The sequence below is a fragment of the Cydia pomonella genome, chromosome 19 (assembly GCF_033807575.1).
Source record: "Cydia pomonella isolate Wapato2018A chromosome 19, ilCydPomo1, whole genome shotgun sequence".
Classification (NCBI taxonomy): Eukaryota; Metazoa; Arthropoda; class Insecta; order Lepidoptera; family Tortricidae; genus Cydia; species Cydia pomonella.
This window is the reverse complement of record NC_084721.1, coordinates 8,808,136-8,825,135: the sequence shown is the minus strand read 5'-3', so window position 1 is coordinate 8,825,135 and position 17,000 is coordinate 8,808,136. Positions and strand designations below refer to the sequence as shown.

Genomic DNA, 17,000 nt, shown 5'->3' with positions numbered 1-17,000 from the left:
AAAGTGCCCCTGTGGCCTATTTGCTGAATAAATGTTTGATGTTGATATTGATGTTTAACCTCTAATGGTGCTCCCACACTGGCTGTTATGTAACATCGTGTGACAGACACGCCATAGTATTTTATTATGTTGCCACTGTCACACAATGTTTTTATAACGTTATATAACAGCCAATGTGGGAGCACCATTCGCTCGGCGGGCGCTCTGTTCGTAGTCACTTTTCTCTACAAAGCGGGAAAACGCTACGCGTGTAGCGCTACGAAAACGTTGGCAGTGAATGCGTTAACGCAGGCTTCGTAGTTCACAATTCACAAGCTACGGTGTGATACAGCTACGAAGCCGCTACGTTACGACAACGTAGCAGCCATTCACATTCCAAATAATAATTTGTTTGGAACGTGACGGCCCGATTCGAAGAATGAAATACGATAACCATAAGTTTTGGTTTAGAGAAGTTCTCATTTAGATATCATTTATAAGTCGTGTAATTGACAGAAGCAGCTCGATTCGGGCAACCAATGTCACTTTGACGTTAGAAATATCGTAGATAGATCTTATTGGGATCACAGAGGAATCGCAATAAACGTCAATTTTGACACGTCGTTTAGTTATCGATGTTTTAAAGATCTTTCCAAGATCTTAATCATTCTTCGAATCGGACCGTGAATCGCTGCTACGTTGTCATCGCTAGGAAGCATATTTTTCACACCAAGGTTCGGAAATGTGGCAATAGATTCTACCAACCAAGCTGGAAAGTAGGCAATAGCTGTAGCACCTGAACCACCACTACTACAATGTTTCATTGTTATCATCATCTGGCATTGGTGATGATTCAGGTGCTACAGCAATGAGTATCATTATAAACATAAAAACCAATAAAAGGTATTTTTTGGCGCAAATTTTTCCTTCAAAAATAAAATTAGGATATTAATAAGACCAATGTTTAAAAAAAAAGAAACGTCAAAACCATTCAGTTTACGCTTAAGGCGTTTTTACTTTTGTAGCTATTTGTGTTTTTTTTTTTAGCAAAAACGCTTCTAAGTTTAGAGTCGGTTTGAAGCAACAACAGTAAAACACCTCTGAAAAGTGATAAAAAAGTAAAAAAGGCGTAATGGGAAAATACTCACTAAATTGGATACTTACTAAATACAAGAAACACGTATCTACGCTATAAAAATTAGTTCTTCTAGTGAAGAAAATATAAACGTACTTGGCAAAAATACATCGCTTCCTTTCAACAATTGTACTCACGCCAGTATACATATTAATATCTATTAAAGTACTTATAGTTATGAAAATGTTTTCTTATTTCCTTGCAGTAGTCGTGAAAAGCACTAACGTGTCGGCTCTCAAACTCACTCATCCATCATTGACCGATTTTCTGGCCTCTTCTACAATGTACTTATATATTTTAGAATGTAATATTTGTATCATATTTAAAAAAATCATGTGTCTCTTGTGATCTATCTGTCTTAAAATACGCAAATTCAATTAATTGCGATTTCGTTTTCTAATTGTTTAGAGTCCGTACTGTAAAATAAACAAGCTTGAAGCCGAAGACGCGGTACTGTCAAATTACACCAGATTAATTTTGATTCATTTTGTGTAGCTTCCACCTGTTCTCAATTTAATTACGGCGAAGTTTCGCTGATAAGTAGGCATCTCATTTCACATGATTCCGAGCTCCGAGAGGGATACTAATTAAATTCTTTATATTGGTATTATTAATAAAGATGATATGTTTCGTGTTTACGTTGGGTATGTTTTATGTTTATTAAAATGTAAGTTTAATAATGTAAGCGGATATTTTGTTAGAAAGCCATCGGTTAGCTTGTCTGAAGTACGTAAAATGTTCACACAACCAAATTGCATGCGTAACAATTCGGAAACTCACCCAAACAAACCTTGTGTCGATGCAACACGATCATGGCCCCAGGCTTGAGAGCTTACAAAGGCCGTAGAGGTCCATTTAATGTAAACTCCGCGCCATATTGCGTGTACAAGTCGCAGTTAAACTACAGATTATGCAAAATAGTTGGGCTATTAGATAAGCAAATGTTACATATACAGTATACATCAGTGTTACACACGAACACACACACACAATATATATATATATATATCGAAGAGAGGTCCTTAAGTCATAAATAATTTAATTGAACTGCATGACATATATTGAAAATAAAATAACAAAATGTATAATTACTTATTTCAAATCGTAATCGTATTTAATAGTAAAATTTAATGATTGATTTAATTAATTAATATGAAATTAGAAAAAAAAATTATATAATTTACTGTTAATATGAATTGTGAAATTGCCAATCTAAATTATTTTGCATGTGAAATGATTTACGAATTGTTATGCACTGAAATGTATTCTAATTTATTAAGGAATAAATGAGGCTATAATAATAATAACTAGTATGTTGCTTTGTGCGCGGGGCCCGAGGGCCCCGCGGTAGTCGTGATGTAGTTGGTGCTGTTGTTGGTCATGTTGTTGATGTTGTTGTTGTTGATGAGTTGTTGTTGTTGTTGCCGTTGTTTAGGTGTAAAAGTTTGTGTTTTCCAAAGGGAAAAGGTAAAGCAGTTGTACTTTTGCTTGCAAGGAATGGTCCGCGTGCGAGCACGCACTCCCGCAGCTCGGCCTTCGGCCTCGCGTGCTTGGGCGATCCAATGGGACGCTCCGGGCCTTCGGCCCTACGCGGAGCTCGGCCTTCGGCCTTCGCAATATAGTTACTTTGGGGGTTGAAGGGAAGTTGGAGCTTAAACACGACCCAATAGTAAAAGTGTCTTGACAAGCTCACGTCGGGCCTACGGCCTTCGGCCTCCGGCCCGCCGTTTCGCTTGTCTAAGACACTTTTACTATTGGGTCGTGTTTAAGCTCCAACTTCCCCGCTGGCGAGCCTCGAAGGGGACGCTTCGGGCCTTCGGCCCTACGCGGAGCTCGGCCTTCGGCCTTCGCTAGCCTCGACGCTTCGCCGTCGGGCCGTCGGCCCGCCGGCTCCGCTTATTAAGACAGTTGACGTGTTGCCGGTTCGCTTTATAACTTTTCCCGTTATTTTTGTTGTTATTAATATAAAGAAGATTTCTTTTCCAAAGGGGAAAGTTAATGCGGTTGTACTTCCGCTTTGGGCCGCACTCTCGCAGCTCGGCCTTCGGCCTCGCGTGCTTGGGCGTTCCATTTATAAAAATATTTTAACACCATTTAAGTTACTTACAGGAAAGTTCTGTAGTTTACAGACTTTAAATTAATTTCGGAAATCATAAAGATAAGCTTTTGATCAGCAGTGGGATACCAAAATAGGCTAGTAAAAAATGTCAAGATTCATTAGGCTAAAATGAGGTGATTGTCAACATTGGCTAAAGTAAGTTTTCACAGAATTTGATACGGGGTAAGTAATTAATATAAGGAAATTGAAATGAAAATGGAATAGTATCTATATTCTGTAATAATATAATATCTTATATAAATCATATTGCACCCGCTTCCACCAACGCGAAACAAAATTAGGTTTAGATTAAATCATAGGCTAGTAAAGCATTTAGCATTTATTTATGTGAAAACTATCATGTTACTGCTTTTTATAACGTAGAAAGATAAACTTGGACTTGCTTGTAGGTATGTATCCAGTCAGAGGGTGTTTTTACCTACACGTAGTTCAAATAAAAAAATAGTGTATTGAGGTTTAAAAAAAAGCGAGATTGATTCTTGCTACTTTCAATATCATTGCTCTCGGGATGAATTAGGACTATTAAATGCAGCAGAATTTTCAGAATTATTTTTTATATGCATGCGATTTATGCAAGTCGTATAATTTAAAGGAAACAAATATGTACGAAATTCTTGATTTTATTTTATAATTATATGGTCTATATGTTTTTTATCCTTTAAAAATCATGATAAAGATAGCAGTATGCAAAATTGAATATAAATACAATGGATTTAAACTTATCAAGAATTATTTTACTTTATTAGACATATTATGATAATCGCAAATTTGACATTAGTAGTTATTTATCGTGCTCTCTCTCACTCCAAAATAATAGCACTGCTACATCTATGATTCAGAACGAGAGGAGAACAAGGGAAACGTATTTCGGTTGAATGATTTCAGATATATATTTTTTTGCAATTGTGTAGGCACGTTGGTTCATCTTGCTGCGCTTGGCACCTCATTTGCCCGATAAAAGGTGGAATTCCAAGGCCTAATGACAGAATTCAAGCTTCAGCCTCACCATTAAAGTGAATGGCAGGGCGGCGTCGGCTTTTTTTATCGTAAACGATTTAACGAAAAACTTTTTGAAGACATTTAGGTACGATTTCAATGTAATAAAACAAATTCTATGTGCCTCGGAGTTGTTGACATTGTTCCAGAGTTTCAACGGGCCTTTATAGTAACTGTTTATGATTGCTAAATAATATTATATATTATAAAAAATCTTGCTTTTAGATTTTATTGTATTAGTTATTAATCTGACATGATTAAAACTGATATAATTATTGTTACATTGTTAAATATAGGTTATTTTCCAAATAAGATACGCTTTGGGAATACGAAATAAAAAAATATAGTATTTGGTATCTACACCAAATTTACAACATTAAAAAAATCGTCGTGGTTGCCAATTCACCTAAGCCCGGATATTCCACCGCGTGCCATGCGGAGTGGCGGGACACATCGCTGGCGCACATCCAAAGGCTCATCTCGGCCCGACCTGCCACGGCGCGACACGGCCGCCCGTCCTGCCCCGTCACGTGGGACAGGCCTGTCTCGTTGTCAACCGGACTATATGACTCCAATTTGCTATAAAGCGTGCCTCGTCAGCTTCCGATGTATCATCCGACGCGGCGTGTAAAATTTAAGCTTATGTTTAAGATCAAATATTAAATATCAAATATGAATATATAATTTTTAGTACTTATAATACCCATTACAAAGATTAATCAATAACTCATATTTACGAAAAAAAAAACTCTTTACACTGTCTTCAATGTGTTGAATGAAACCGGACATGACAAATAACGCTAAATAGTGTACCGAATATTATTATATTTCATTTATATTTAATTTCATTATGAATATGTTAAAAATCCTACGAATTTACTGTAAATATACCGAAAACGTCATATTATCAAGCAAAACTCCGCTGAACATTCTCTTGAAATTTAATTAACTGTAACCCCGTCATTCCACACGCCCTAAAATTTATAGCAATATTAAAATAAACGACACAGAAGAGCGGAAAGGGCATGAATCACAACACTTACATAGCCCACCTGCCTTTAACCGTTTACATATATTTGAAATAAGATTATCAGTATTTGATGAAATTCAACGAAGGCCGTTAATCAAAAATGGTTCCGGTAGCAGAGGTCGCGTCAGCCGACTCGTTTTGTTTCCCGCTTGAACTGAACTAGAAAAAGCCTTAAAAGTATCGAAGTATGCAATAGTAAATTATATTTAAAATATAGATTGTATTCCATAAGTGCAATGATTTACTGTTATCAATACAATGCAATGATTTATTAGAGATAGCTCTTTAGTGAAAATATCGTCAATTCTTTTATCTTTATTATAAGCTTGTGATTTGTGCCGTTTTCTTTTATTGTGGTGTGCAATAAAGATTATTTTATAAACTTTAAATTGGCAATGTTACTCCTGTAATGAACTCATTGAAAAATATGGAAACCAATTTACCTACCTAAAAGTTCGTTCAAAACCTACGTTTTTATATGTTAATTTTACTATTATAAGTATTATAATATAACCAAACGAACGAGTATGAATCTCAATTCTAAACGATATGAAATATGGATGTATGTATATTCTTTATTGTACTTACATAGAAATAAAAACATGAAATACACAGTTACAGAGTAAATTAAATGCAATAAAGGCGAACTTATCCCTGTATGGGATCTCTTCCAGTTAACCTTTGAGGAAATGCGTAGAACAGAAGTAGCGATGAATGGATGGCAAACGCAAACAAAAGTGTATAATCACTGAAATTAATGAAATGCAAGTTTTGAATACACATTGATACAAATATACATAAATAGAAATATAATCATAAAATAATGCATACATACTTATATGTATATAAATATAACATAAATACAAATAAATAAATATTCAATGTATAATATAAATAGATATCAATTCGAACCAAAAAAGTAAAGGAAATTAAAAAAAAAGAAAAGTACTCAATGGAACTAGTAAGTCATAACCAAAGTATCGGAAAGCCACAGTTTTTTAAGCCTCCCCTACTAATATATTAATATACTCAAGTAGTATGGATCAGTTTTTCAAATATCTGTTTTTCGGTACGTACGTATTTGAAACTACATATCTATTATATTCATCATAATGCGGAGTCTAGTCAGTACAGTATTACTACAGTCTAAAAACTTTTATTTTATTTCGAACCTTTGCATAGAAACAATCAATATGAAAGTCGCTAGGGACCTCATACTAAGTTTTATCACTGTGTACGAAATGGTACTGAAATTAAATTCTTTGACAGAACCTACTCGTAGGATAATGAATCAGTTAAAACTACTTCTGTGTGTTATGTGTCACAGGCTGTGCAGATCAGCACGGCAGCATCGTGATGTGCGAATAAAGGCTACATTTTGCTCGCCTTTAAAGATTTTTGCTCGCTCCGTAAAGACCTTAACTACAGAATTTGCCGACCCTTTGCGTGTTTCTTAGCAATTTGATCGTAACCGCTTTCAGGGAACAAAAGGGCAACTTCTAACGCGAATCTCTAATAAAATGTTGACGGTTTTTATGTTAGTTTCAAATACTTATCTACGATTTTTAAGGTTGCTGGTGTCATGATATTATTTTCAAGTAGAGATACATTATAATTTTATTTAACATATTTGCTGATCATGTTAATGTATTAATTGTGACAAGTTACGTTTTAATTAACTTCGATGGAAACTGTTTTGATATTAATAATATTTAGACGATTGGTGAAAGATTTAAAACGGATCTAGCTTCTAGATTTTAGTGATAAGGTCCACCATGGACGCATCGGAGTCATGCACGAAGTTGGATGACCGAATATGATGATTTATTTATATTTACATTTAATATAGCAGTTACATAATAATTCTACTGTGGTAACATTGTGGTACCAGTTGGGAAAATAATATTATATTATAGGCAACACGTTAGTTTTAGCAAGTGATGGGGACACCGAGTAATTTGGACAGGCTCGTTCACTTGGGTCGAGGCACTCAAAGAGGATAATCTTGAAGGATCAGTCTAATCAGAGTATTTGCAGCACCTCCATTGTTGTAATAGTTAGAGTGACCACACGAGAAGAATCTTCACACTGGTAGGGTAGACAGGTATACGTGGTGCTCCAAAGTTACACAATATTTGTTAACTTATTATATAGTTTAGTTTGTTATGATTACTTATGGTTTTTAAACAATATGTAAGTACTCAATTCGTAAATATTACCTATTTATTACTAAAAAGCCTATCGCCAGTATGTCCCACTAGATCCATTCTCATTTATTTTACACTAGAGATAACAAATTGAAATCATTTTAATCCGGCTAATTAATCTGTTGTACTTAAAACGATTTACCTGATGACCCCTTTCATCAACTTCTTGCTATATACATTCAATTTAAAAAAATATAATTTAATTGATAAAACTCGCTTTTTGCGTCAAATGTCTTATCTAAAATTTCAAGTAAGTAACAAAGAGGCCAGTCAGATTAAATTTCCGGCGGGGTCCACTCCAGCCCTAGAATGCCCTTTATTACCCTCTCACAAAGGGCTTTACTGCTGTGCCACTACAATATTACAATCTCATTCATTTTGCGCTTCACGCAACTCTCTTCACTGTTTACTTTTGTCCACTTCCCAAAGAATTTTAACAGTTAACAGTATTTACTCAAATGTAAGAATAAAAGGATTGTCTGACTAATATTTACTGATCCCTTTGGGGCATTTTCTTTATTGAAGAATTAGAGTGAAATCTACGTTGAGTTCTGATCGATGAATCGTTTTCTATTGTGTACCTTTATGTTGTATACTCTAGTAACTAGTTACTGCTACTTTCAGTGCTAATATAAAATTGAATGTTTTTCTCGTAATTGATTGGTGCTATGGAGGCTTAACATTTTTTTTCTATCGGTCGAAAAGTATCAATGCTGATTACGCTAATCCTGCAATCAGCTCTAACGACACGCTCGGCCGAGGGGAGGTTTTCTTCCTTTTTGCAGTTAAAATAAGGGCACTGTAAAGTGTCTCCAGATCTCCGATAACTCGTCGCATTACGGGGGACATCTGTGACGTTGCAAAATGCTTCCAAAGGATTATTAGAAATGAACTGGAACTTGAAATCTTCGTTCCAATTAGGAACGATTTAGAAAAGTAAAATAATTCGAATGTATAGGTATGTACCTAATAGATCATATCATATTTTATGTAAATACATTTGATATTAGGTATAGTGGTGACTATGGTACTATATTTTTGGGCGTTTAATTAGTAACTACGTACGTTTTTTCTTTATAAAACAAACAAAAGAATCCTAGTGGCAATACGCTTGTTACATTTTATTAGAATTCGAGATTCAAAGACTGTATAAATCTCTAATAAAGTGTCTAATATTTCATTGATTCCATATTTGTAATTGTATTTTGTTATTATTATTGTTTCTAGAAATTTTACATGTAAAAGTATCCCTGTGGCATATTTTCTGAATAAATATTTTATATTTGATATACAGTACCGGCCAAAAATATATCACCTTTATGTTTTTAAGGAAAAACTTTTATTTTATAAATTCTAAACTATTTCTACCTTACTATATCCTGAAGTAGCTTGTATGTAGATTCCTTGGGATAGCGGTGAGAAAACCTGGCCACATATAAGGGTCGTTATTTAGGTTTTTGTTGTTTTTACTTAAAGAACAGAATTCCATATAACCGCATATAACCGTGAAATTGTCACGGAAATAACATAAAAAAAACTTAAGGTGTGTAACGAATCGAAGATTCCGAAGACTCGTGGGTCGAAGAGTTTGGACACCTGTCAACAGAAAGCTATCTTTACTGGCTACAAGCGGTGTCGTACCCATAAAGAGTTTTCACAGCAGTTTGGTGTTCCAAAATCGGCTGTTACAAAGCTACTTAAGCGTTTAAAGTCTCCTAGATGTTCAATTGGCTACAAACCACGCGGCAGATCACGTTGCACTACATCTGTAGTCAACCGTAATATTTTGCGTGTCTCTCGTGCGAATCCTTAACAGCGCCGGATATTATCAAAGAAATATCGACCCCAGGGTAGCCTACTCCATCTAAAAGGACTGTCCGACGTCGTTTGCAGGACGCCGGATTACACGACGTCCTGTAAAGAAACCGCTAATATCGGTGAAGAACCGAAAGATGAGTGTCCAGACACCGCAACAGTGGGCCGATGTACTCTGGAGCGATGAAAGCCAATTTATGTTGTTTGGTAGTGCTGGCATAAGGTGGGTTCGTCATCCTACGGTACCAGATACAATCCTGAGTATCAACTTCCTACGGTAAAACACGGAGGAGATTCCGTCATGGTGTGGGGTGCATTTTCCGCAAAAGGCATGGGTCCACTTTACATAATTGGGGGTATAATGGACCAGAATAAATACTTAAACATTCTGGACAACGTAATGCTACCTTATGCACGACGATTTCTGGGCTCTGGATTCGTGTTCCAGCAAGATAACGATCGAAAGCATCATGCGAAACGTGTCACAGAATGGTTCGAGCGGCGACATGTGACTGTAATGGACTGGCCAAGTCAATCGCCCGACTTAAATATAATAGAGAGGTTATGGGAAGAACTAAAAAGACGGCTAAAGAGGCACTAATGCCCATCAAAAACTCTCTCAAATCCAGGAAGAAAGGCATAGAATCCCTCAATCTACTATTGAGGCTCTTGACGTTGAGAAGCAGTGATCAAAGCCATAAGGCTTTGCTACAAAGTATTGATGTTGTTACACTATATTAAATAAATATTATGTTCAAATATTACTTCTTTAATTTTTTTATTGATACTTAAAGCCAACTTCACTTTGTTGTGATGTGATTGTTTTAAGTAATACGACGAGTATACTGTTACTTTTACATTATTTCAAAGAAATATTCATTCTATTATTTTGTAAAGCTATAAATAATAGATGTATTCTAGAATATCAACTACGTTTATGAATAAAACGAATTCTATTCTATTCTATTGATTACTATAAATATGTTTACACAAAAAAACATAAAGGTGATAGATATATTTCTGACGGTACTGTAAATGTCGGAAACTATGAGTATGTAGGTACGTAATATAAACTCATAGAATTACCTACATACGAAAGTTGCATTTCGTGAGTCACCAAATCTTAAACTCCGAAATAAAATTTGGTCTTCGCCTCACTGATTGTGAACAATGCAGTTCAAATGTCCAGTATTGTGGCCCGAGGCGCCTCGGACTCTCGGCGAACCTTTAACACTGTCACCTGCAGTAAATTGAATCAGGAGCTATAGGATGCGAGTAAAATAAATATCTGACTCCGCGGCGACGCTGGCAATTGTGAGAGAATGTGGGCGAAATGAAATTTTAAAATTGTGTTTTAGTTTCTACCGAAAACTACAAACATCTCGCAACTAGTAATTTATTATTTTTCATTAAACTTGCTCGTAAAAGGTGTTATAGTATGCCAGCATACTGAGATGGAATAAACTATATTATGCACACGGGCGGTAATAGATTTTTTAACTTTCATTAAGCCCATGGGCATATTTTTAAATTATGTCGTCATACGAACCAAGTGAATAAATGAGTTTTACTTTAATATCGACGTTTATATATTAATATTTTTGTTTATGTTTAGCAATATTAAATTTGATTAATTTAATAGCTGTTTATTTTTTTTACACAATTTTCAACCGTGACTGAATGCCGGATGGATCTGTGCCTTTGAAGCCTATACTGTCAAAAATGACAATATTGCGGACGAATATTTGAAATGTCACTGTATTTAAGTATTATTTCGTTTAAAATTACTCACTCACAAATGTGATGAAAAACATTGTGTGTGCTATGGGAGGTACAAGAATTACGAGCTCGTGTTAATTATAAGCCCTGGCCTTCGGGTTTGGATCAGAAAATAAAATATGATTGAACGTAGGCAACATAACGTAAATACTTAATACCAGTAAAAAGATAATGATTTAGAGAATTGATTTAATTCACAATACAATAATACATAACTTGGGCTTTGGTCTTCAACGGCAGTAGACACAGATACTGATTTTTGACCGAAGAAAAGCTTAACGTTTTTGTACGACGTAGTTTGGTACGGTTATTACGACATTTGTATGGGCGTTAATTTTATTGTTATACAATTGAAATAAAAATGGGTTTATTTATAATAGTATTTACAAACACGCTAAAAAAATTTTGTGTTTAACATATATGTAAATTTAGTACATAACTTACGAAAGATGGCCAAAAAAAACATTTTTGTCGACATTTGTATGGCAAGATTTGTACGGCTACTTTGACCATACATATGTTGATTGGTGCATATAAGTCTCGACACAGTGCAGTGCAATACAGGGACACTGCCATACAATATCGAAGAAATTACATATAGTCACATGACAACAGCGCCTTACAAATGGCTGTATAGTGCCACAAAAATGTCGATACTGCCATACAAATATCGGTATTTTAGCGTCCGTATCTAGAAAACTACAAAAAGTAGAGTGGTGCCTGACGATCATTACGAAAATAATTTTACAAATAAATAAAAACACTAATCTTGATAACAAGGTCTTCAAAATCTTACCATAAAGTTTCGTAATATGATGAACTTTGCTGAACTGTCGATATGATAGTCATCAGTAGTACTAGTACATAAATACTTATTGCATCAGCTAAAGATCAGATTTTGCAAAGCTTTTGAAACATTAATTGTTACTTTGGAGCGGAATTTTAAAATGACACAAGCACCCAGTCAATAAACTGTTCAGGACTCTCAGGAGAGAATTAACTATGATCGAATAAGAAGCAGCGTCTTGATTTGAAAGCAATACGGGGATATTGATACTAAATTATCGGCACTTAGGAACCAATACCTAGAATTGAGTCGATAAAAGTCGTTAGCTGGCATTGCCCAACTGCAGTCGCTATTCAAATGCGATGTGATTTGGAAGGCATCCATGGCCGCTCGCGACCATTACAATCTACCAGTTCCATATGGCACACCCCGCTTGTCTAAATACTTTTAAAGCTGGCTTAAAATTCGGGGCTATATTAAAATACAAGGTTCTCGCTTAACTGGGCACGTTATACCTGGGAGAGACCATTGATGAGCCAACTTGCAGTTACGAACCTCAATGAGCGACTATAAAACTCTAAACGAGGCCTTATGGCCGCGAAAAAATACGCTTATCTTAGCTGAACGCCAGTTTATATAGTATCTAGTTATATAAGTATTTACGAGTAAGTAGAAAACATCATGATCATCATGATGAAAATTACTAAAATGTTGGTAACTGAAATCATTAACGGGACTTAATGAATTCCTCCAGACGTTTTAAACGTGATCTGTTATTGGTCACAAAAAGACTGGAGAAGGATTCTATTGGTTTTCGAATTACCGTACTTGCTTTTGCTAATTAATTCACTTCATCATGCAAAAAAACAACAGTCACGACATCACTGAAAGAAATGTTTGCATAACTGTAACAAAATTTTGGTTACTGTTTACACAAAAATTGGGACTTGCGAACTATGTGTTATATGTTACAAAACCGTGTTTGGCTATCAGTGTTCAGGTACTGGGTATACACTACAAAATAAGTTTGTAAATTTATGCAAAGTTTATTTTCTTATAACCGTAGTTTAGTTATTTAGTAAAGTTACAAAACCAGTTCGGCTATCTATTTTTTTCAGTGATCTGGTAGCTTAAAGGAAGATAATTATCCAGTATATTATTTATCAGCGCTATTTTATATTATTAAATTGCTAATAGTTTATAGTCTAGGTAACTACTGTTTTTAAGTTTTACGTGACATGATCCCCTTCAGTATTTTTTTATTTGTCTTGTATTGTTTAAATTGAAATATCACTACGCCCCGCGAACTCCTTATAGCCCACTCTAGCTGTCACTGGCCCAGGCGAAAAAAATAGCTGGTATGTGGCTATAATATACGATTGTTTAATTTAATAAGCCTACAAAGTGTCTCTCTTGTTCTTGGGTCGGAGGTTCGTGCAGAGACAAGCGAAGTTCCGAGGCATTAGCTGTAACATGCAGTACCGTCGTCGAGTGCCGCCGGCATCGTTTTAGTCTCCGCTAAATCATGTTACGTACTCCGAGGATAGAGCTCATTGAGTGAAACATGTTACTTAATTAGGACTCTAAAGTGAACACTACGTAAACTTATATTTTAATCTTGAACACTATAATAATTGAGTTAGTCACTCGCGCGACATAGTCGCTGTAAATGCTTGAAATGAAAACCTAGGCTTTCCGAAACATTTTGCGCAAGTGACTAATATCTTCTTCTTCTTTTCATCCTGTTACCCCCTGCTGGGGTTGTAGGGCTCGAACCATTTTCTTCCACTGACTCCGGTCCTGGGCAGCTTGGGTAACCTCCTCCCACCCCAGCCCCAATACACCCAACTCTTGCTCCACGGAACGGCGCCAAGTAGATTTAGGGCGACCATGTTTCCGTTTTCCGGGCATCTTCCAGGTCAGGGCCACCTTGGATAGGTGGGTATGCCCAATCCAATGCCATTTGCGCGTATGGATCTCCTTTTGTACGGATGCTTGTCCGGTTATTCTCCATAAGTGAGCGTTTGTGATCCAGTTAGGCCAAAAGATGTGCAGAATTTGCCTTAAGCATTTGTTCACAAACACTTGGAGTTTAGTCATTAGGTCTTTGCGGACAAAGTGACTAATATACGTGAGTTAAATATAAATACAATATTATGATTATACGAGTATTAGTATAAATCCAATATCATGACTCACAATAGTTTAAATTTAATTTATGGGATTTTGTTTATGATGCTATCATCGTTTATATATTTTTTGTATATATTGAATACTTAAAACCTTCGCTAGTACCTACCTAAGTATCTGCCACCCTTTAATAATTTTCCAAATAGAGATCAATCTCTACATTTCTAGTGTAAAATTATTTGCTATAGTGTAATAGAGAGAATATAGGGGCAAGTCCATTTTTGTTGAGCTATTAGAAAACGATAGATGCTATTTGCACGTAGTCTGATCCGCTACTTTTGATGCTGACTGTACATTGTTATGGCGTTTTCATAACCGTCTATTAAATTTATCAAACAGTTGATAATTGTTTGTTCTTATCCGCCATTTTGACATTTATATAGGTTAGAAAGAGACTACATTTAACAGTTTGTGAACGAGGGGGTTAATATGAAATTTAGTACATAATTGAAATATACTATTAATTTTAAATTTAACTCAAAGACAAGGCGATGCTTTCTATTGCATAGGGTTTATATAACTCAGTTAATTAGTTTTATATTATTAAAAAAAATTGAAGAATCCTTTACCTATTTTGATAGGTACTTCGTATAGTGACGTGACTGCAGTTAATTTTACCATAGCAGCTAAAAAAGGTACTATATTCATTGTTTTCATTGGAAGGTGTGACGCTTTACGAGAATTCTAATCCTGGGCGTCCTATATTAAGTACTGGATAAATATAATTCTTGCACCAAGGTAGGCCAACTTTTGACTCGAGATTAATCGCATCGTAGCCGGCAGCATTCTTATTTATTCAATTTATTTGAAAATAATAATAGAAAGGAGTAGAAAAAAATTTCGGGTTATGCCATTCTAGATTCTACTCGATTTTAAATAGTTTTTTATTTTTATTTTTATACGTCCCTTTTCGGAGTATTACAACTAAGAAAGATTAAAACTGGAAAATTTCGATACGTATAAGTACGATCGACATGTGTGGTCTTACTTATTAGTCATGCTTACCGAGTTAACGGCTGCCATCGTCGCTCGGCCACTGCTACCGCTCTCTATCAACACATTCTGAAACAAGTTTTAAAAAAACCGTTCATGTACAATGCTTACTGATTATACTGAAAAAAATTTTTAATTTGCTCTTAACCACGACAATATTTTTTTTTATCGTGATCACTTGTAACGTCGCATCATTAATGCGACGTTTTGAGTTAAAACAAAATAGTGATACAGTCAGCATCGAAAGTAGTGGATCTAACAACGCTTCAAAAATATCTACTATTCTGTATCAGCTTAACAAAAACGGATGGTTCTATATGAAGAACAATTAAGACTGTAAAAGATATACTTTTAGAGATTGATCTATATTTTGAAAAGTTATCTGGAATATCAAATACTTTTGCCGCGTTGTTTTATCCACTACTATTGATGCTGATCGTACATTGCGTGCTGAATTATTTGGAAAAATATAAGTCGTCCTGTTTTTATAAAACCAATGGAAGTGTGTTCATTAAAGAGCTCCCTTTGATTATGTGGTTCAATTTAACCCTGGTTTAACGGGTAACTCCGAGTTAGTAGCTAACCCAGGATTGTTGCAAGTAGCCCTTAGTGATTAAAAGTTTAGGTTCCAAGTTACACTCTTTTTAGGGTTCCGTAGCCAAATCGCAAAAAACGGAACCCTGTCGGAAAATGTCCGTCTGTCTGTCCGTTTATGTCACAGCCACTTTTTTCCGAAACTATAAGAGCTATACTGTTCAAACTTGGTAAGTAGATGTATTCTATGAACCGCATTAAGATTTTCACAAAAAAAAAAAAATATATTTTGGGGGTTCCCCTTACTTTAAGTATGGTTCTAATAGAACTGCAACTCAAAAAATCCTTTTTCATCAAACCCATACGTGTGGGGTATCTAGGGATAGGTCTTCAAAAATGATATTGAGGTTTCTAATATAATTTTTTTCTAAACTGAATATTTTGCGCGAGAGACACTTCCAAAGTGGTAAAATTTGTCCCCCCCCCCCTCCTGTAACTTCTAAAATAACAGAATGAAAAATCTAAAAAATATATATGATATACATTAACGTGCAAACTTCCACCGAAAATTGGTTTGAACGAGATCTAAGTAGTTTTTTTAATACGTCATAAACGGTACGGAACCCTTCATGGGCGAGTCCGACTCGCACTTGGCCGCTTTTTTTTAAATGCATACTTATAGATCTTCATCTCATCTGTCAGAGTGTGATTCAGGTCGCATATTCGGTAAACTCATTTAAAACGTTTTTTCGTTAGTGTCGAGTTATCAAGAATGCATTGCTTATGCATATGTAATGGAAATAACTGTGCCACTTTCAATATACACACACCACATTACGGCTCATGCTAGACAACGTCCATAATGTGTTTATTTGGGGTCGCCGTCATCGAAAACGATGAGGAGGACTATGTGTATATATATATACATGGATCTCCAATCCAAACCAATCTCATAACTATAGGGAGACGTAAGCAAAATGTTGCACCGATACCCCCGACTAAGTCACGATTTGCCAAGATTCAGTATAGTAGAGTCTCAGCTCATCTGTATAATAAAATTAATAATAAAATTGATATCTATCGTTTGCAGTTATTTAAATGTAAAAAAGTTGTGACAGAATGGTTAAAATTACAAAGCTATGATGAAGTGGAGACTCTCATATTATAATATACACAACAAATAGAGAATAGACCAACTAGCATATACATACATAACATATACACACACATACACACACACGCACACACACACGCACGCACACGCACACACACGCACACACACACACACACACACACACACACACACAGTTTAGGAAATTTGTATCACATTAGATTACAATTTACTCAAAGTTAAATGTATTAGTAAAATTCAATGTATTGATATTATAAATATCAAGATTGTTATATTTGTTCTTTTTACTCAGCAAAACTGCTTG

At 35.3% G+C, this 17,000-nt stretch overlaps 1 protein-coding gene across 3 annotated transcripts in view; it reads right to left on the bottom strand.

Moving 5' to 3' along the window:
* LOC133528630 (uncharacterized) overlaps positions 1–17,000 on the bottom strand; it is a 318,208-nt gene that overhangs the window by 212,132 nt on the left and 89,076 nt on the right. For all 3 annotated transcript variants that reach the window (XM_061866077.1, XM_061866078.1, XM_061866079.1), the window contains exon 2: positions 15,043–15,099. In XM_061866077.1, coding sequence (XP_061722061.1) covers positions 15,043–15,060 — 18 coding nt within the window. In that variant the 5' untranslated portion in view covers positions 15,061–15,099. The remainder of the gene's footprint in view (positions 1–15,042; positions 15,100–17,000) is intronic.